The sequence below is a fragment of the Rhamphochromis sp. 'chilingali' genome, assembly GCF_963969265.1.
Source record: "Rhamphochromis sp. 'chilingali' genome assembly, chromosome: 22".
NCBI classification, from domain to species: Eukaryota; Metazoa; Chordata; class Actinopteri; order Cichliformes; family Cichlidae; genus Rhamphochromis; species Rhamphochromis sp. 'chilingali'.
Genome location: NC_137950.1, coordinates 5061027 through 5083485, shown reverse-complemented (window position 1 = coordinate 5083485; position 22459 = coordinate 5061027). Strand labels below are relative to the sequence as shown.

The window sequence follows — 22459 nt, the reverse complement described above, 5'->3', positions numbered from 1 at the left end:
AAATGTCGGCCAAACAAGAAACACATTTGTTTATTTAAAAATCTCCTCCAGTCACTTTCTCATGTCCTGTTGTTCTTTACTGTGCAGTAATTGACAGGTGCCATGGTTACCTGGAGCCCTGTACACCGCCCCTCTAATTTTGCTCTCGCTTTCTCTCTCTCTTCTGCTCCCAGGTCTTTGTGTGATTGGGCTTTGAGAGCAGGTGTGATCGGGGGCTGCAGCAACTGCATCATCACACCTGTGTGTCATTGCCTCTGCCTAACTGGCTTTTGAGCTACTCGTTGTCAGGCTGTTCAGCTTGGCTTTGTGGTAATTTAGGGCTTGTAAGTCTAAATATTCAGAATTGTTGTTTTCCGGGTGATTCACACTCTCATCTCCCAGGAATCCCTGATTGTGCGTCCCTTCAGTTTGCTGCCTTTGTCAGAACCTCATCTCATGGATTTACTTCAGTTTGGACTTTGAACTATGTAATTCACCCTTCCAGCTTCATTGTCTCAAGGGAGCCAGAGACTGTGCTCCTCAGTTGACTCACTGAAACTGCAGGTATATTGACTTTCTTATTCAAACCAGAGTTTGTGAATTAAACCTTTGAACTGTCCTGTGACTATCATGACAACAGCAGTCACTGCTGACCACCACAACCACATCTAACACCTTCACATACACACCTAACCTCTGTTTTCAAATGTCTAGAAAAGAGTGTCCTGTTGCAATCAGTCGTAAATCCTTAACAGATCATTTAGCATGCATTTACACTATCAATATGTTTGTGTTTTATGGGTAAATGTATACATGGTTTGTATTTTACTGATTTCAATTCTGGATATGTAACCAGCAGTGTATTTCCTAAAACTAAAATAGAAAATTGGACTTACTAGAATGGGATTTATACAGTTATTTTATCCATTTTACTCCACTGCCTTTACTAGTAGATCGCTATCTCACAATCACTTTCTTGGTAAAAGACTCAAAGTGGCTCTCAGGTTTAGTGAAGCTCTCATAAATGGAACCAGAGCACAAACCATGGGAGAGGTTTCGACCATTAAGTGGGTTTGAAATGGCCACATTTGAACTCTCACATTACCTCTTCAACAGCCTCTTCTCTTCCTGCTGTCCAGCTATAAATGAGAATCCCTCCACACCAGTACCCTAAGGCCATACGTCTGCTGCTTGAGACCGCACACTGCTATTTAAATCTTTCAAATTGCACTGAAAATTCTGATGTATTTTTCCTCTAGTCTAAACCTAATCTCTACTGTCTGCAGGCACATAGTGTGCACATTCAGCCACAGCTCTGTATTGCCAAGCTTACAAAGCTGGAATAAAAGGATCTTACTGTTAGTTTGCATGTCATGATCATAAATAATGCAAAGCTTGGTGCACTATGTCATCCTGAAAGAATACACACATATAGATAGATAGATAGATAGATAGATAACTCGATATATATAGCTATATCCCGATAGATGTATAAGTATTTTCTCTAAAATGGATTCTGTCACGTTCATATTACAGTAAAATTCTAAAGTAACATGTAACAAATACACAAATCTGAGGTTTTTCCTTGAAGTTGAAAATAGGTAAATATCCCATTCTGAGTCACTTTGCTGCCTGGGATATCTCTTGATTTCACCTTCCTTTTGTTAGATAATTTTGGTGATTATATTTGTATATGTGTGGTGTGAGATTACATACACACTCAAACGGCCTGTAAACGGCCGTTGAAGATCGTCCTAAAGCATCTCAATAGGATTTAAGTCCAGACTTCAACTAAGCCGCTCCAAAACCTTTTTGTTTGTTTGTTTGTTTGTTTGTTTGTTTGTTTGTTTGTTTTAGCTATTCAGAGGTGGACCTGCTGGTCTGTTTTCTATCATCGTCCTGCTGCATAACCCAAGTGCACTTGCTCTTCAGGACAGAAAGTGATGGCTGGAAAATTCTGCTTCAGGATTTTGTGGTAATAAACAGAATTCATGATCCCATCAGTTGCAGCAAGTTGTTCAGCAAAGTGCTGCAGACATCACACTACCTATTATTTTAAATGTCAATAATCATCTTATTTTTTATTTTTTAAATATTTTTTATTTATTTTATTTTATTTTATTTATTTATTTATTTTTTAACATGTTCAATGTATCATTTCTGGCATGTCAAGTGTACAGCACTTTGTGTTCAGCTGGGGGCTGATCTGAAAGTGCTTTATAAATAAATTGCTTGCTTGCTACCTCCACCGTGTTTGGTGCTCTTGGTCTCTTTTTCTGAAAGGCTGTAAAAGTTTTATGCCAGATGTAACAGGACTCAAACCTTCCAAAAGGTAACTTTTGTCTTATCAGTTCACAAAATATTTTTCCTAAAATCTTAGGGAAAATCATAGCCTCTTTCTTGTGGTTGTGTCATGATTACTGGCCTCAACTGAGACAAGTGGCATCTGCAGCTCTTTAGATGTTCTCCATAGTTCTTTTGTGACCTCGTGGATGAGTCATTCATGCGCTCTTGTAGTAATTTTAGTAGGCCGGCTGCTCCTGGGAAGGTTCACCACTGTTCCAAGTTTTCTCCAAGTTTGTGAATAATCACTCTTACTGTGGAGTAAACTGAAGTCTTTGTTGCGTAGCTGTTTCTTTAGATTGTGGCTTTTAGCCTGGTTCCCTTGTCAGACAGTAATCTCTCCTAGGTGTGGCTAGTGAAATTGAGCTTTCCAACAAATGTGGTTAATCACAGTTAATCTATGATTGGTCACAACTTTTTTTTACTTCAGTCTGGCAGGTTTGGATAGCTTTTTTCCCTTAATAAATGAAATCAGATTTTTAAAACTGCATTTCTTCGTTTAAAATCAAAATGTTCTGAAACATGTAACTGCTTCTAAAATACAATTAACTAAGAGGTCACAAAAGAGCAACTGCTTTTTCACAGGACTGTACGTGCATGCGTACATACAGCTTTAATACATCATCAAGCGCCTTGAGGCAGCTGTTGTTGTAAATTGGTGCTATTAAATAAAATCAAATTGAACTGAACTGAAATGGAATTTATTTGTCAGTGAGAAAATTCAGAATGCAATTATTAGGTTATGAAATAAGAATTCATCATATGCAAGGTTTTTTGTGATCCATGTGATGTAATAACATTTTATCTCTCGTTTTGTTTAAGTTTTTTCTATCTGCTGTAAAAAGTCATGAGAAAGTTGTGGCTTAATTAGCTAATTGGTTAGTCAACTAATACTGTTACTACTTCCTTTCTGATTGTGAAATTAGCTTTTGTCAATTAAAAATAAATTACGCAAGGCGATTTATTCTTAATGATATACTGAGATGGGTTTTTAATGCACCAACCCTGGCTCTTTGCTCTCTAATTTGCTCGTCTGTGTTTGGCTTCTGTGGATGTTAGTTTACACTAGATCCCCATTAGTGTCAGAAATGCTGGGTGATGCCCAGTTACTGTTTGAGCTAGTTAGACAGAAGGGAGCAGTTGTGTCTTCTCTTTTTGTCACAAGTTAAAGTGGTATTTGCTTGTGCTTGTATGTGCATTGTGATTTTTTTCAGTGCATATGCGCATGAAATCCCAGTGAATGCTGGTACAACAGTGTGTGACCAGTTTACTCCTGTGTGATCAGTTTTCCTGGACAACAAAGTTAGTTCATTTATACTCTTCTGGGGCCTTATCTTCATTGGTTAGGGGAGGACTGGGTGGGAGAGGCAATCTGTCGGTGAGGATCCACAGGCGTGTTCAGCTGCTCTGTATCTATAGGGAGCACAGACAGATCCACCTCAGTCCCAGAGCTCTTCGTGAACAGATGAGAACTTGGTTTTACCCTCCATGAAATCTGTTATTAAAAAGTAATATAGTAGCTAATTGAAGAACTAGAGTGGAAGCATTTGCTGGATCTAAGGAACTCTAAGGATAACTGGTATAGGTGGGAGACCAGCTTTGAGCACAATTCTTTCAAATCATCCTTCCGTCGTAACAAAATTTTCGGAGTTTCTTGGAAGGAGGTCAGGTTCAAATCCACTCTTTTTGATGCAGTGAAGCTGGAACAGCAGTGCAAAAAAGGAAGTACGGCGCTAAAGCAAGGATGAGTGAGAGGCCCGACAAGCCAAAGCGAAAGGCATGAGGTGGCAGGAAAGCCAAGAGACCAGACACCAATTGATTTCAATGTGAACACAGAGCCATGCCGGCTCCAATGCCAGCCTGGAACAAGAGGACCAAACTCCTGCTCACACTGCTCTTTATCATCTACAGCCATCAGGTAAACTGTACATACACACACATTTGAGGCTTTTCTGTGAAATTATAACCAGACAGAAAAGCAGTATTTATCACTGAGTGTGAGAGCTGCGTCACACTTAATGGAAACGTCTTCTATATTTGATTCAAACGATCATTTTGCAGCACAAAATAACAGTAACAATGACAGCTAACAGTTGTCTGTGGAGACATATATAATGCATTGTGTGATCCGTCGGGCTTTTATGTATTTTCTGCAGCGTTTACTTGCCTTTAGCAACGTGCTCAACCAACTTGCTATTCTTGAAAGGATAATCTAGATTTATTGTTGTTGTTGTTGTTGTTGAAAGAACTTAAAGCAAAGCTAACATCTGAGTCCTTGAAAGGTTTTGGGTTTTTTAGGGGGGGGGGGTTGGAGCCTTTGTTTGAGTTTAAAGGAGGTTTAGGCCCACAGGAGACAAGAGAGAAGACAGTGAGACAGCTATTCCTTATATTCCTCTGGATGGGTTTTTGACAAGACAACCCTCAGAGAGTCAAAACGCTCTCTATCAGCTGGCTCACATGGGACATTCTGAGCGGCACAGGCGGTTGCCTAGTTCAGCTGTTGCTCTCATTTTGATGTGAAGCTTGGAAGTGTTCAACCAAGATAAGATAGGTGAGCTAGATATCATCTATAAAAGACGGGGTCTCAAATACAGGAAATGCTGACGTCTCACTAATGAAAGCAAATTAAGGGGGAATTATAATTCACTCTGTATATGTCACTGAGGCCGGAATAAATACACAGGTGTGTGTTTGCATTGCTGAAGGCATGGCACTAATGCAGTGAGCCAGGTTGATAAATTGCATGTATCAATTGAAGATTAAACTAAGATGAAAATGTTCCCTCAGTCACAGATGCTGCTCCTGATTAAATACTCCCACCAAGTGGATAAAAAAGGATACTGCAACAGTGCCTTCATCTGCAGGCTGCAGATACTGTGAAAGATTCAATCTTGCAATCATTAAATTAAATAGACAATTCAATTAAATGACTGTAGCTAACTGTAAATCGCTTTAATTTAATCAGCAATGAACGAATGAATAAATAAACTTTCATAATATTGAACAACTGATTAAATTTTCACTTAATTTGAAGCAAAATTAATTAGCAAAAACTTAAAATTTAACTGTGCTCCTTTCATAAACTCCTTCTGAATAACTTAATATGGTAAATATGCAATGATTACACAGGATACTAAGCATTCACTTAAATACATAAATGAATCATATGATGATGACGCCTCAGATCAGGAAACATTTTTCCAATCATCGGTTGTCGTTGCCTTCTCGTTGACTGGAGTGGTACACTGGGTGGTCTTCAGGTGTTGCAGCCGTTTTAAGGATCAATGCATTGTGTATGCTCTTTGGCATACAGTCCTGTCAGCTCAATGCACGCTAGCCATTCTCCTCTGGCATCAATAAGGCGTTTTTGCACAGAGAACTACTACTTACTAAATATTTTCTTGAGATGATTATGCAGGAACGTCTCAGCAGATCAAAAGTTCTTTTCACCAACAACCATGGCACATTCAGAGTCCCTAATTTGCCTTTGTCCACGTTCTGATGCTGGGTTTGACCTTCAGCAGGTTCTGTTTTCCATGTCTACATGTTTAAAAGCATTGATGTGCTGCAGTGTAATCGACTGATTAGATATTTGTATTAACAAACTTGGCTCATCCCAGTGTCAGCTGAAAAACATATGCAATATATAGTACGTCACATGGTTGCTTGGAAATAGCCTCCAGGCTGGTCCATGCAGACCAGACAGTAGTTTCACCCCTCTGGTCTCCTAATGGGGTTTTTTGGTGGACAATTTATACTAAGTTTACTCATAGAAAACCCATGTAGACACCTCAAAACGATTGTTGGACCTGTAGGCACACACAGTCATGTTTGCTGGCACATTATTAATAATAAGAAAATGCCACTAACAAAACACGATTGTTGTAAAGGACATGAAAACAAAGAAAATGTTTGTGTCACAGAAGGTGTTTCAAACCTCATTAAAATGAAGATTAAACTGAATCTTATTGATGCACTTTTATACATGTTATCCCTGTTGGCCTTCCTGAGCTTGGTTAGAGGTTCTTTTTTAAAATGCTGCACTTAAAAATATTTAAAACCTCCGAAATTGAACTACAACAATCTGAAGAAACAACACCATAACTTCATGTTCTAGACATCTACATTTGGTATTGTGTTGAACTAATATCTTAAGTTTAAAACTCATCTTTACTTTCATGTAACACAAGTGTGTGCCATAAGATGGTGCAGTTAGTCAGTTAGAGAAGTCATTAGGAAAACATCCTTATGTGTAAGCGTGCCTTGGTAAAAGAAAAAGACAGCGTCTCACATCTGGGCACACCCATAATTAAACAATTTTAGTAAATGGCCTGTATTTGTATAGCGCTTTACACATCCATTCACACACACACACACACACACACACACACACAGGTGATGGCAGCTACATTGTAGCCACAGCCGCCCTGGGGAGCACTGACAGAGGCGAGGCTGCCGGACACTGGCTGCCACCGGGCCCTCTGACCACCACCAGTAGGCAGTGTCCAAGCCGGGGCTCGAACCGGCAACCTTCCGATTACAAGGCGAACTCCCAACTCTTGAGTCACAAATCGCCCCTAACTGAAAGTTACTTTTAAAATGATGGGTTGTCTTTTCTTCTCGTGATTAACTATATTCCAAAATGTTATTCACACAACCTGTCTGTTAGACTTTTAATTAAATTTTAACTGTTATTTTTTAATTTTTGTTGTAGTGGGCAAATTTGAGAGAGTTTGGAGTCCATGAATTTCATTACCAATAAAGATGTTCCCCTGATAAAAACCAATAAGTCAAATGATCAGCGTTTTGTACGATGTACTGTTTATGTGGTCTTTTATATAAGCATCTTAAACAATTCTTTCCCAGATATCATCCTGAGCGAAAACATATCAAATAACAGTTTTTCTCTCACTTCTTTCTCCATCTGAATGGAAGGTAACAGGTTCACTGCTTGAAAGTCTGATTGCTAAGCGGAATGAATACTCGAAGAACTGCAATAAAACTCTGGTAGCGAGTGCACTCTCAATAACTGGTAAGCCTTCTGCAAGCCTTCATATTTGTCATTTTTTATTACCTTTACAAAATCCTCAAGCATTATTTTTATTGCAGGAAACTACTGCAAAGGAGCGTTTGACATGTTTGTGTGTTGGCCCCACTCTTCTCCTGGAAATGTGTCCGTCCCCTGTCCGTCTTTCTTACCGTGGATCAGTGACGGTAATGTTGTTTTATCCGAAACAAATCACATAGGAGTGCACAAATTTTTAAAAACTGTATTATGCATACTTTGTTCATTAGTCACAAGAATGCAGCAAAAAGCATACGAATTTTACAGTGCATTTAAATGTCAAAATCAAAACAGCTAATTACACAGTCACACTTTAAACGTGAAAAAGAAGAAACATAGTCACAGTATGTTACGGCGGGGTGCGCCGATGTGAATGGAAACAGGACCCAAAAGCAGATGCTGAAAGGCGGAGTTGCTGGCTGAACAGAAGACGATCCTTTATTTGGATGTTGGCACACGAAAAAGCATGAAGCTATGAAAACTAAGAAAACTGTGAACACTCAGAAAACTAAAGGACTAAGAAACTCAGTGAAAATGCGATGACAAACTATGAACACTGAGTAAACTATGACGAAACACTATGGGGATGCAAACAGACGACCTGACAATGACATGCAAAAAACAGAAGGCTTAAATACACACATGAGGTGATCAGGGGAAGTGGAGACACACATGGGAACACAGCTGACACACATGAACTTAACGACAGGACAGAAGGAGTGAAACTGAATACACTGACCGTGAATACAGACTTTCAAAGTAAAACAGGAAACATGGAGATTAGACAAGACACATGAACCGGGGAGACGTAGTACAGGGGAGATGACATAACCGACAGCATGGACTTGACAATATAAGACACGCAGACATAAACACACGAAGGGCAAGGGAGACTTAATACACGGGTAATATGTACAAATGGCTGGACTGCCTTAGTGACCCTAAACAAAGAATAAACATCAAAATAGGCTAAAACACAAAACACTGGGTCGCACGACCCAGGACCATGACACAGTATTATTGCCTAATGGTCATAATAAACTCTTGGAACTCTGTCCTGAGCTGTAACCCACTGTTACACAATTTAAAATGCTTCTTCTCTTAAATATACACTGAAATAACATTTTTCATGTTTTTGCCAATAGTTGTAGGGGGGCTCTGTATGTATGTGAACAACAGCTGGTGTACCAACACAGTGATAATAGACCGTCACTGTTCACCGGACATTGAATATCTGACTGTTAAATGCAGGCCCATCTACCTACCTAGGGAGTTCACCGTTGTCATAATAACAGCTGTTTACATACCACCAGATGCTAATGCTAACTCTGCGATCGCACTCCTGCATACAAACATCAATAATAAACAGAGCACTTACCCTGACGCTGTACATATCGTAGCAGGGGACTTCAATCACGCAGACTTAAAAAAAGCAATCCCCAAATTCCACCAGCACGTCAAGTGTGCCACTAGGGGTGACAAGATTCTGGACAAAGTTTATTCCAACATCAAAATGGGCTACAGGGCCAGACCTTTGCCACATCTGGGTCAGTCTGACCACTCGTCACTGTTTCTAATCCCTGCATATGCCCCCCTCAAGAAAACTGCTCTTACCATCACAAAGAATATTACCATATGGCCAGAGGGTGCCTCTCAGCAGCTGCAGGACTGTTTTGACAGGACTAACTGGGATATCTTTGAACATCAGGACTTGGAAATGTTCACAGACGGTGTCCTCTGCTATATAAAACACTGCATAGACACTGTTACAGCAGTCAAACGGATCCGGGCTTATCCCAACCAAAAGCCCTGGATGACCCGGGAGGTCAGGCAGCTGCTGAAGGAGAGGAACATTGCGTTCAGGTCTGGCAACAGGGATTACTACACCACAGCCCGATCCAACCTGAAGAGAGGCATCAGAGAGGCAAAGGGGGACTATAGGAGGAGGATCGAGGACCATTTGAAGAGTAATACCAGCCGGCAGGTGTGGCAAGGCATCCAGCACCTAACCAACTATAAGATCAATCTCGGAGCTGCGGACGGTGACCTGGAGCTGGCAGAGGAGCTGAATATCTTCTTTGCCCGCTTTGAGACCAGGGTACCGGAGGTATTGGAGCCACAGCAGCAACACGCCACCCATAGCAGCACCACCCTCACCCTGGAAGAGCACGAGGTGAGGCGCATGCTGCAGGCTGTTAACCCGAGGAAGGCGGCGGGTCCTGATGGTGTGCCAGGTCGAATATTGAGGGATTGTGCAGGACAGCTGGCTGGGATCTTCACCAGGATTTTCAACAAATCCCTCGCACAGGCGACTGTCCCACTCTGCCTGAAGTCCTCCACCATAGTCCCCTTGCCTAAGAAGCCCCACATCACCGGCCTGAATGACTACAGACCGGTGGCACTCACCCCAGTGGTAATGAAATGCTTTGAGAAGCTGGTCCGCAGACACATCACAGCAGCCCTGCCCCGCAGCCTGGATCCACACCAGTTTGCCTACAGAGCAAACCGATCCACGGAAGACGCTGTAGCCACAGCACTCCATGCTGCATTAACTCACCTGGAAGAGCATGGTAGCTATGTGCGGATGCTCTTCGTGGATTACTGCTCAGCTTTTAACACCATCCTTCCACACAAACTGGTGGCCAAGCTACAAGACCTGGGGCTTCCATACAGCACCTGCATGTGGATCAATAGCTTCCTCTCGGGCCGTAGACAGAGAGTCAGAGTTGGCCATCACACATCCTCAGCCCTGAGTCTCAGCACTGGCTCACCCCAGGGCTGTGTGCTCAGTCCACTGCTCTACTCTCTCTACACACACGACTGCACTCCTCGCCACCACAGCAACATCTTTGTGAAATTTGCAGATGACACCACAGTGGTGGGGCTCATTTCCAAGGGAGACGAGTCTACGTACAGAGACGAGGTGGAGCAGCTGACGTCATGGTGTAAGGCCAATAACCTCCTCCTCAACACTTCAAAAACCAAAGAACTCATAATAGACTTCAGAAGGAAAAAGGCAGAGATCCAACCACTATTCATAAATGGGGACTGTGTAGAAAGGGTGGCAAGCTTCCGCTTCCTGGGAGTCAATATAGAGGAGAACCTTTCCTGGAGTGTGAACACCTCCAAGCTGCTGAAAAAGGCCCAACAGAGACTGTACTTCCTGAGAATTCTCAGGAGGAATAACATCACACAGAGACTGCTGGTGTCCTTCTACAGAGCCACCATTGAGAGTGTTCTAACTTACTGCATATGCATCTGGTACACTAGCTGCACAGGGGCTCAGAGGAAAGCACTCCAAGGGATCATTAACACCGCCCAAAAGATCACTGGCTGCCCTCTCCCCACACTGGAAGTTCTACACAACGCCCACTGTTTTAAAAAGGCCCAAAACATCATAAAAGACACCTCACATCCTGGCCACTCCCTGTTCGAACTGTTGCCCTCAGGCAGACGGTACAGGGCAATCAGAGCAAGGACTAATAGACTCAAACACAGCTGTTATCCAACTGCAATAACACATCTGAATACTACAAAAAAATGTCCATCACGCCACTCTTGTGTTAATCTATGCACGGTCTGAAGCATGTGTGTGGGAATGTATGTGAATGTTTTACTGTTATATCTTATTAGTATTTTAAGTATTCTATCTATTTTATTTATTGAATTTTATTGTTTTATTTATATTTTGATATTGCTAGGGATGATGCAATGATTGGGGACCATTCTTAATTTCGTTGTTCTCATGACAATGACAATAAAGTTTCTGATTCTGATTCTAAAGAATTCTTGTATTCTTTATTAACCATGGAAAAAAGCACAGGTTGCATTTAGGGCTGTCATAATGCCACAATTTCACTTCACAATGATCGGAGTAAATTTGTCGTTATTTTATGTTTGTGTGTATGTGTGTGTTTAAAGTGCATGTATTTTTTTTGTGCAATCTCAAGTCAGTTTTATTCAAGTTGAATTTTCCATGGAATTATTTTCTCGATAGTAAGACAGGAGGAACTATACATGCAGAAGTAATTCAAAATCACCCAGCTTCAAATAACCATTGTTATAACTCAGCACGATTCAATTTTGATATAATTTCATGCTAAATTGTTGAACTGTAAGTGACACAGTCCCTTAGGGGAAAATAAATGTTAGCATAGACTGCTACCCCTCTAATTTTGGACATCAGATGACATTTTTCCAGTATGTCCCTCATATTTAGAAACTTTATGAAAGACTGAATATAAAGATGTGCCCTGAAGTACTTTAACATTTCACATTTCTTAAATCTACCACCAGAAAATGATACAGAATATATCACAATGAAGTTTGAATTCTTGACCTCTTCTTCCAAGGAGAAGAACTGCCTACCCAGAATAAATACAAATCAATAAACGTAAAGTAATTATCTCCCCTCCAAGTCAGCCTTTTTTCTCACTGAGCTGTCAGAGGAAATAATGCCCATCCATGTTTCTTCCATTTACCTCCAGACAATTCTAGGAGCGCACATAGAGAATGCTTGGAAAATGGGAGATGGCGACAAATGGAGAACTCCTCCGAGCCCTGGAGGGATGTCTCAGAGTGTGAGGAGCACCATTACTTTAAAGACAAGGTGAGGGAAAGGGTGTGTATTACATAGTTTCCCTTTAGGTTTTAACGCTGAAAGCGAGGTCTCTATTTTGCAATTTGTTTCTTTCTCTAGGCGTAAAAGTTCTAGAAAGACTATAAGGGATTATTTTCTTGATTGTCCTTAATCAGAATTTTTGTGCTAAAGAAGTGTAGCATTGCCTCCGTCAGTTTTATTGTGTAATTATATCTTTTTCCAGGAGGATGAAATGCTGCGCCATACAGCCCTCAGGCTCATCTCTGTCATTGGCTACTCCTTGTCTTTGGTGTCTCTCATATTAGCCACTCTGCTAATGGGCATGCTAAGGTTTGAAACAATTTTTTAATGTTCAGAAAAATAAAGTTTATAAAGATTTATGACAACTTTGGTATTAACTTTGAACCTTTGGTCATCAGATCTTGTGTATGATTACATGATAACATTTTTTACTAGATCATTATAGAGTCGAGCTGCCAACTGTAGACCGTAGTTCACATGTATAGAGCTGCCATATTTAGTAAACCTGGCATGCTTGCTTTATGTAAAGGAAACAAAAGCTGGAAGTTTTTTAACAGATCTCCACAGACTTCAGTTGTAATATGGATGCTACATTTTGGCACTACATTTGGATGGTAACTGAAGATATCCTTTAGGCCTAAAAACATCTACAACATTCTGCTTCCACTCGGCAGGATACAGCTTCTATAATTCTGTTATACCACTAGCAAAATATAGGATGGACTTATTAACTTCAACTGCATTGATTTTATGCAGAGGATTACAGGACTTGACAGTTACCCACTAGGAAGAGATATTTACAAGCCTGTGGAGACAAGTTATCATTTTTAATTACATTAAAAGCCACAAACATTTCCATGTACCTGTGAGAACCAAGAGCATTTTTCATTTCCACTTATGTTATGTCATGTGCCCTCAGTAATGCTTTTACAGTTGCACAAGAAGGATCAATGGCTTTTTCAAATTGCTTCTGTATCTTCTTACCAGGAAGCTCCACTGTACCAGGAACTACATCCATATGAATCTGTTTGTGTCATTCATCCTGAGAGCTGCAGCTATCCTTTCTAAGGAGATCATAATGCACATCATGTATTCCAACCTACCAAAGGACGACCCTGGATGGAACACCTACTCGAGCTCTCCGGTACACTAACCATGGTGTTTTTTCTAAAGACTGTTAATAATGTCTTCTTATTTGTTTCTGGTTTTCAGTGGATACAGTTCTGAGACTAATCTACCTGAAACTTACACTTTAACAGATAGTGATAATGTGCAGATTGTCCAAGGTGTGCATGGAGTACTTTGTGGCCTGTAACTACTTCTGGCTTTTGGTGGAGGCCATTTTCCTTCATACGCTGCTCTTCACTGCTGTGCTGACCAAGAGGTGTCTGCTGAAGAAATACATGCTGCTAGGATGGGGTGAGTCAGACATGAACTATTTGTGTGTATGCTTTTATATTAGGAAGTAACCTGAGCCCAAAGCTCACTTTTGTCCAGATAAGTCAAGGACGTGGCCATATTAACATGTTCACACAAGAATGAACAAACAAATGAACATGGTAGCATGGAGAGAGGTTAGCCAACTATGGCTCGTGGATCTGAGAGCAGACCACAGCAACCTCCCTGAACAGGGTCCATAAACCATCACAGTGACAGACATCCAAGAAAGGTTTGCCAGTATGAAGAGTTGGACAGCACCAGGCCCTGACATGGGTCACACTTATGGCTGAAGAAGCTGACTGGGGTTACATGAAGGGACCGATGGAATCTTCGATACCAAACATCCACATTGACGGCGAAATAATGTAGCTCAGTGCTCCAACTTTCGGAAGAAGGGAATGCTGTCATAGCTAGAGATTGATGAGGTACAACACACATGCTACAGCAAGGGGGAGCCAGGATGGCAGGTCAGGGGAGAGATAGCATCACCCCCACCCGAGATTGGGTACCAAGCCCAAAGTGTGAATGAAGAAGGATTGTTGAGTATGAGAGGAACTGACCTGAAAGACAGAATCATGGCAAAGCTTGAAACGTGGATCCTCCAAGACTACGTGAAGTACCCTCAGAAGACCTACTAGATGATGTGAATGCAGCACGATGGACAATACTTACCGTCACTATTACCGAGACTAACAAGCTGATCTACACTACGGCAGCAGTGATCAGTGAGATGCTTGGCTACAAGTTGAACAGCCACAAGGAGCAATACCCTCCATGGAGAATGCGACTAGAGGCTAAGATCAAGGTAGCACGGGGGGGAGATTAGCCAACTATGGCTCGTGGATCTGAGACAAGACCACATCAACCTCCCAGAACAGGGTCCAGTAACCATTACAGTCACAGATATCCAAGAAAGGGTTGCCAGTATAAAGAACTGGATCAAGGCAGTATATGGTTGAATTAAATGTTAAGTTAGGTATTTCATCATGTTAACTCCACAATGGTGCAGTGGTTAACTAAGGTTCTGGGTTTGAGTCTGCTTGCTCTCTGTGGAGTTAGCATGTTGTCTCTGTGGTTGCATCGGTTCTCTCCATGTGGGTAAAAACTGAATGGGTTTCATCTGTTAGCAGGATTATTTGTCCAAGTCAGAAACATTTCCCGTGGCAGTGAAGGTTTCATGCACTTGTAGTGCTTCAAAACTGTGAGCGATAGCGTCTTCTTGTGTAGTTTGATTCATGTGCACTTAAGTGTGATCTGTTAATCTGAAATGCTCCAGTTTCAACTACCATCTCATGTCATTGGTGTTTCAGGAACTCCGGCCTTGTTTGTGACACCATGGACAGTGGTCAAGATTTTATATGAAAACACAGAGTAAGTCTCTCAATACATGTTTTATATTAAAATAATCAGTTTAACAGACTGCTGCTTGACTCGTAAACCCTTTATTCCTTAGATGCTGGTCCATTATTAACAGAGGGTTCTGGTGGATCATAAAGGGCCCGATCACTTTATCAGTGTTAGTAAGTCAAGTTTCTCAACAACCTCTACACACTTTTCAAAGAACCATAGCACAGTCACATTGGTTACAGATATGTCATGTGGCTCCAGTGGTGCTTAATTAATTAGTTACTTTCCCCCTAATTTTCTCCATGTAATGGTTTATGCCTCATGTTGGCATGTGATATGATGCTACTATAGTCACAAGTATGAATGATATTAGCCATCTTCTTACTTTGAAGCATTTCCAACACACTTTTAGTCTTTTTTAATGTGCATTTCATTTAAACCTGCTTTTGTTGTATATTGCAGGTTATTTTCTTTATCTTCATTAAGATTCTGATGTTGCTGCTGTCCAAGCTGAAAGCAGATCAGGTGAAATTTACCGACTACAGATACAGGTATTTAAGATTTTACTGCTTCCCTGTCTAAATGTCAGGAAACAAGCTTGACCTTGAGAACTGTTTCCAAAGTCTTATTCTTAAACTGGTACAGCAGACTCCTGGCTTACCATTTAAATGTTAATCACTCACCATGTGCAGCACAAATTCAAATGTCACCCCCACAGCTCTGACCATAAATGTCACACCACGAGGGAAAATCATGCATATAAATGTACGCACAGGTTATATAATGTTTCTTATTCCCTTAGATTTAAAAAGAGCAAAGGATAACTCCACTCTAAAAATGCTCATACTCATTCTCAATGATAAATGTATTTGTTTATGGACTTTAGCTTGGCCAGAGCAACACTGGTGCTGATTCCTCTGCTTGGAATCCATGAAGTAGTCTTCACTGTGCTGATAGACGAGTGTGTAGATGGAAGCAGTCGCTATGCTCGGAACTTTGTCAACCTCACCCTCAGCTCATTCCAGGTAACACCACTAATACAAATTATCCACCTGATGAGAATTTTATTTTGTTCTAAAACTGCATTATAACTGCTATTTGTTGCGTACAATCTTTTTTAGGGGTTCTTGGTAGCTGTTCTGTACTGCTTTGCTAATGGAGAGGTATGTTTTTCTTTTGTCAGTTACAATAAATGCAGTTTTGATATCAGGAAAATTGTATAGTAAGAACTGAAAACTTAACCAAAAAATAAATTTAAAATGCACAAGTTCTTGCTTTGTTGCCTGAAAGCTTTGAAGCTTCTTTCTTCAGTTTCTGCAGTTTAGCAGACCACATACCTGCTTGTACTTCATAATATAACCCCAGCTTGTAGTAGGCTACATTAGCCTCTATGGTCTGAGGTTCTCTGAGCATCTATAGTGACATATCACTGAACAAGGTAAAGACTGACAAGATAGTATCCTCATTAAAAAAAATCATGAGGCGCACAACTAATCAAAATAACACCAAAGTGGAGCGTGCAAGAACAATTGTTCACAAGGGAAAGTGGTGACCATAAACCGTGAACTACCACAGCCCCCTCGCCCCAACTAATAACACTTGAAACCAACAAATGAGATAATTGGCCGGTCAGAGGAGTGTAACGGATGCATATAAGAAATACATGGGCCATTTTTAAATTATACTAAATGTCTGTGAAGGTTCTCAGTCGTCCAGGTCATCGTAGTCTAAGGTGCTTGGAAAAAAAGTGTCTGGACTTCTTTAAGTTTCTTGAAGACATTTCATCCGAGAAGCTTCTTCAGTTCTAAGAGCAACAGTCCCACAGTTTAAGCCCTATGAGAGTGTCCCCCAACAGGGTCATGGACCCCCTATTGATCCTCTACCTAATCACACAAGGTGTGAAAACAGATGTGGGTCACAATCAGCCGAGGTTTCGGGTGAACCCATTGTGAAACCTAGCCCCACCCTATCATGTGATTTATTGAGGTCAAATGGCCCAAGACACACAAAGATTTGTAGCCCAACTTTGGTTAGAGGTTTCTAAAAAATCTTGTGAATGTGACAGCTCAAGAATTAAGTCGCCTAAGATTTTCAACTTGATGCTATTGGTGCATCTAATAAAAAATGTTGGACAAGATTAAATTGCAGTGACATTGATCTCAAGGCCAGAAATCAGAGGTTACGTTTTCTGAAAATCTTGTGATTTTAAAAAAACTTGCGTACAAGGCAGTCAGTAACTTGCAGCAACTCCAAAAAGTATAAATCCGAAGCTACGTGCCATTATGTACATGTATGTAAATATATGCCTAATGGACTGCTATAACTGGGAACCTTTATCTTTAGGTACAAGCTGAACTAAAAAAGCGCTGGCAGCTCTTCTTGTTCACCAACCACTTCAAGGTCAGGACCTGTTTTCGGGGAATGCCCCTGAAGCACCTGTGGAAATGTACTCGAGGACATCATCCGCGGTGCTCTCGGCAAAGTGACTCCTATGACGAGGGCGGCATTTCAACAATGCACCCCCACCTGCTCCAGGTGGCTGTGCACGGCAGAGGCAGAGTACTCGGAAAAGGAGAAGTTAAGGGTCAAGCGCTGAATGGCTATGATGTGACAGGACTTGAGTTCCTCACCAGGAAGAGTCTATCCAGTAGCGATGGTGAGATGACGCTTGGGGAAACCATGGAAGAGATTCTGGAAGAGAGTGAATTCTGATATACATAAGTTTTCAAGATTGGATCACCAACCAGAAAACTTGTTTGTTTCAGAGCAGTGGTCCAAATCCTCAGTCCCCAGGCCTTCGCTGACTAAGGGGACACCAAGGTAGACATAACTGCACAATGGGCAGGAAGTTTAAATGTATGGAGAAGAGGTTAACAGACACCCTGTGAGAAAACGTTTGCATTGAGATTGTAATTCGAGCATTCTTCGAAATAAAATAGATTTTTTTTCATTCAGGGTGAATTTTACAAACTTGCAGTATAGAACGTGTTTACTCTAAATTCACCAGAAGACAATTTATCCTGCTGCATTCCCAGCCACTAAGATACACAAGCTTCATCCATGGCTATAAATCCATTAATCAGATTCTTATGTACTTACAGTATTCAGTGAATTCCACACAATTGCAGGCACGTAATGTTCACCTTTGATATTAGTACTCGCACAGTTAAAGTTATCCTATACACAAACAGCAGTGTTAAGCATTTCTCTGTTTTATTTACACAATATAATATGTCAGGCCAGTTATAAATATCCATATGATACATTTGGATTGAATTGTGTGTATAAATACAATGTATTTGTTGTTTTAATGTGAATATGTGCAGAATGTTTTGCAGGCTTTTCATGTTTTCTATTCTTGTGAAGCTCAAAATGTATCAAAGGTGATGTACAGGTACAGTAAAACTATAAGATGATTTGTACATGTAGTGTCACAAAATATGATACTGATCATATATAGAAATAAAACGGCAGTTAAAGTGTAGTTGTGTGCTTCTTCTCTCACTATCTGGGCCTGAGACACTGCGGTTACATTTTCCAAACAGATTCAGTTACACTGAAATGGAATTTCATGCATGTGCTTGAAGAGTCATGTGAAGTGACACAGAGAGTGCACAGTCTCATAGTTTCATTTATTGATTTATGTTCATGGACACAAATTTTCCTTTTTCCCGTGTACACTTACATGGTAAAGGGCTGCCATGGAGACTAAAGTCAGTTTGTGAGATAGAAACAAAATTATTTTTATCATGTTCACAGACATGAACTGTAGTGCTTCAAGTCTGAAAGAGCCGCACAGTCCACCCCAGGAGTCGGGAGGAGCGGTAGCAGCTTGAATCACACACAGGACCACACTTGGGGTTCTTATACTTGAACTTTATTTAGATTGGAATGAAGTGGTGACTGAAAGTAACTACATAATATGACATCAAAGCAAAGTAACCATAGAAGGATTCAAAACAACAACAAAGAAGTTAAAATTGACAAAAATGATTTTATGACGGGAGTATTCACGGTGTGCTGCATTCACAAGTCACTGAATTCATATAAGCTACAAACTCACAGCTGACACTTGTTCCTGTGTGACGTTCCTCAAATAAGTCAGAACTGACCTGGCCTTGGCTTTTGTGTTCTGATGTGGTAAGGCACTGATAAAACACACATTCCCAGACACAAACCCAGAGAATAGGTTGATCAGTGTGTTTGAATACCTACTGTATATGTAACAGGTTTGGATTTTTCCCCCTAAATAATAAATACCTTCATTTAGAAACTGCATATTGTGTTTACTTGTGTTATCTTTGTCTAATATTCAAATTTGTTTAATGGTCTCAAACATTTAAGTGTGACCAACATGCAAAAAAAGAGAGGGAAAGCAGCAAATACTTTGTCAGTGTTTGTACAGTAACATGTAGCTTGGCATTAGTGTCTGTGGCCACTCATTGTGAGAACGAAAATTCCCAGCCTACTGTCAGAATTACCCTTTTCCAACACTGTTACTTGCACTACTACCATTACTTGACCAACACCTAGTTTTAACCATAAAGATGGAAGAATAGAAGCTAGTTATTTTGGCTCTTGTCTATTATATTTCTCCCTTCCTTTCTTTTATGTGCCTTTTTTCACTCTTATGTGTATCCATTCAGTCTGAGCCCAGATTTAGGCCTCTTACCACCAATAAATGTTGCTGACAGCCAACATAAGTGGCATTTCTTTTAGTAGTTCTAGCTGTTAATTACATCGCCCTCAGCACAAAATCCAATTTGCACCAAATTTCATACAGTTCTACTCCAACAGTTATAAAACAGCCAGCACTCAGCATCGGTTCAGCACCATCTACGTTTAAGTGGTTTCAGATCGTTCCTTCCAGCTATAATTTCCATCTGATTTTAATCATAAAGAATGACGGCGCTACACCTGATTTACACCTACTTTCCTATAAATCTTGACACACCTTCACTTTGCCTGTAGCATCGCCCTCCATGGTGCAACTATTTTCATCAGAGGTTTATCATTCCATAAACTAGCATTACAAACATGTCTGCAGAAATAGCTTTCTGTTCATTCACAAGCGTTCCTGTGGGCTGAGAACATAAAAAGCAACAACAAAAAAACATTAACAACAGAGAAGGCCCAGCAAGAGCCATGGTATACATACAGGTTACCCAAAATAGTTAAAGCCGGAAAAGTCGTCATGAACTGGGCATAGCAAAGTGACAACTTTGCTATAGGAAGAGGAATCTTGCAGATTTTGTCAACCTGCGATTAGTCTGACACCAATGACTGACAGTTTGTTCATCTAAATACACCCCAGTACATTTGGGCACAGTTCAGTGCATAAGTCTTGCACCATGGCTAAATCAATAGCCCTGGATGCATAACGCCCCCAACGAAAAAAATTCCCTTCCCTCTGGTAAAGTCTGTGTAGGTTTGACTAGATGGTTTTGGATACCCTGGAAATGCTCTCTAGGCTTCTGGTACAGGTTCATGTGCTTGTAAAATTGCACTCTTCAAGTTTTTGTAAATTAGACCTTGGGAAACAGGGGAAAGCAAGCCCCCTGAGCCTTACTTGCTAACTGTAACTGCAACATTAGTAGCAGTTTAGTAGCTTTACGCTCAAACCTAGCAAAGTAAATATCAACATCTGCCTCAGAAAATACAAGAGTCACATTGCTATTTTTAATGAAGTTAAATGGTTATAAACACCCTGGTGCACCAGGAATCATAGCATCAGAGGCTTTAACCACTTAAGTGCCAACTTTCTCCCTCTTGTCTTTCTGAAGACATGCTAAACACACTCTCAGTCTAGCATCCACCCAGGCAGCTAAGATAGAGCTTTTACCCTCTGATGCTCATTAGCAAACACAATGACTGGTTAGTGGCATTAAATGACTGGAGAATCCTACAGGTGGCAGTAATGCATCGTTCTGGATGTTAGCTGCTGTTAAGCATCAAAGAAGAAGAACTGCACGCTAAGCTACAAGCACAAAATCAGATTGTTATATGCACACAAATTAAAATGCAACAACACCTTTCCACAGACCTACCTGTCTTCCGGAGCAGGCTTGAGACATCTTTATAGACAATTTCAGCTTGTTGAGAATAGATTCCTTAATATACATCAGAGTTAAAGAGAATATAGTTTGGGATTGCTTTTAATATTACAATATGGCGGTTAATGGGTATACAAAATAGAAAATAGGCCTGGAATGGGAACAAAGAACTGGGGTACAGGGCAGAAGGACGATCAACCCCCACCCCCAGGGCAGGAAGCAAGAGTTACTGAGGGTGAGGGGCAGACCATTGCCAATGGACACTACCTTAAAAGGAGATGGGGGTTAGCACCCCTGGCCACTGTACCTGTGTATTTTCATTGTGGGGGTGTTTACTGTAGGGGTGACCAGAGGTTATACCTGAAACTGCTGTGTGGAATTCTTTAGATCAGCCTTTAGAATAGGACTGCCGTGTGCTGATCTCCAGATGCATCTGTAAGGAAAATGGGTCATAAAAGGATTGTGTAAAACATGGAAACATCTCTGCGTGATTTCTACCAAGACAAAAAGAATTGGAGAGAGAGACCGGCGTTGTCCCTTTTCACAAGCTTTACATCATGTTCATTTTTTTCGTCTTGTGAAGGTTTGCCAGTTTAATGATTAGTCAGGGGTAACTATTAAATATATACGTTATATTTATTGAAAACAACTTTTTACCACATTTACCATACATACCAATGTTCTGAATTATAGGCGCTTGAAGTACACAAGAGGGGTTGTGTACTTTAAGTGCCTATTAAATATACTAAAGTAATGGTGTAAAAAAAAAATCTGGCTGATTTTGAGGGGGTCAGATAGCAGGCCACCACAGGGTGCTGCTCACTTTAAAACATATAAAGCAAAAATGATGGTTCTGAAACTCATAATTTTAAAACCCACTGTAAAGTTTCCATCAGAATAAAATATTACAGCTTCTACAGTAATATTTCAGAGGTCAGGGTTATTGTACTTCCTGTTTCTGTTGATTATCTATTTCCTGGATTAGACAGAGTAAGCAGTAAACAGTGTCTCATTAACCATTGCGGATTAGTTGAAGCAGAGCACGCTCACTACACTGGGATTAGATGCTGGAATTAATCACACAGCTTTAAGGCAATCTGGTTGAGGAACCCACACATATATACATAATGATGGTTTTAAGATCACCACAGTGCAAAGAAGGAATCACAGGGCTTCAGTGTGGCACTCACATCACAGAGTCAAGCAGGACTTATAAAGCGGAAGCAGCTACACACACTAATGACACTGTGGCAAAGTAATCCTACTCCAGAAGGAAACCAAACACAGCATTACACTGCAGTATGTGATTAAAACAGCTTTCCCTATTAAATCAGTCGAAATGAAGCAAACAAATGAAGCATTTAGAAGTTTTCTCAGGGGGATGTTGTTTCACAATTAAACTAAATGACACAGCCAGGAGAAACTGCAAGACCACTCTAAAATTGTTGTAAGACAAAGTTCTTAATATATAACAACAGAGACCAAATATTTCTCAGCATTTCCTTCCATAGTTTAGAAGAACATGTAGGTTAGCTTTTGAATTGATTCTTTCTCTCTGTGCCTTTGTGACTTTCCTCTTAGTGCTCTAGTTTGCTTCCAGAGTTCAAAGAC

General features: G+C 40.6%; 1 protein-coding gene across 1 annotated transcript; it reads left to right on the top strand.

Moving 5' to 3' along the window:
- Positions 1 to 3730: 3730 nt before the first annotated feature.
- Positions 3731 to 19031, top strand: glp2r (glucagon-like peptide 2 receptor). Its single transcript, XM_080873799.1, has 14 exons — positions 3731 to 3907; positions 4018 to 4240; positions 7258 to 7354; positions 7432 to 7536; positions 11875 to 11996; positions 12211 to 12317; positions 12996 to 13152; positions 13268 to 13427; positions 14759 to 14819; positions 14902 to 14968; positions 15258 to 15346; positions 15682 to 15820; positions 15917 to 15958; positions 17139 to 19031. The coding sequence occupies exons 2-14, from the start codon at positions 4163 to 4165 to the stop codon at positions 17505 to 17507; spliced, it is 1593 nt and encodes a 530-aa protein (XP_080729925.1). The 5' UTR covers positions 3731 to 3907; positions 4018 to 4162; the 3' UTR covers positions 17508 to 19031.
- The last annotated feature ends 3428 nt before the right edge of the window (positions 19032 to 22459 follow it).

What these genes read in the sequence shown, in the direction of transcription:
- glp2r (XM_080873799.1), top strand. Translation starts at nt 4,163, where the DNA reads ATGCCGGCTCCAATGCCAGCCTGGAACAAGAGGACCAAACTCCTGCTC. An exon ending in CTGCTAATGGGCATGCTAAG is followed by an intron (nt 12,318 to 12,995) that starts GTTTGAAACAAT and finishes TCTTCTTACCAG; the next exon opens with GAAGCTCCACTGTACCAGGA. An exon ending in TCACCCTCAGCTCATTCCAG is followed by an intron (nt 15,821 to 15,916) that starts GTAACACCACTA and finishes AATCTTTTTTAG; the next exon opens with GGGTTCTTGGTAGCTGTTCT.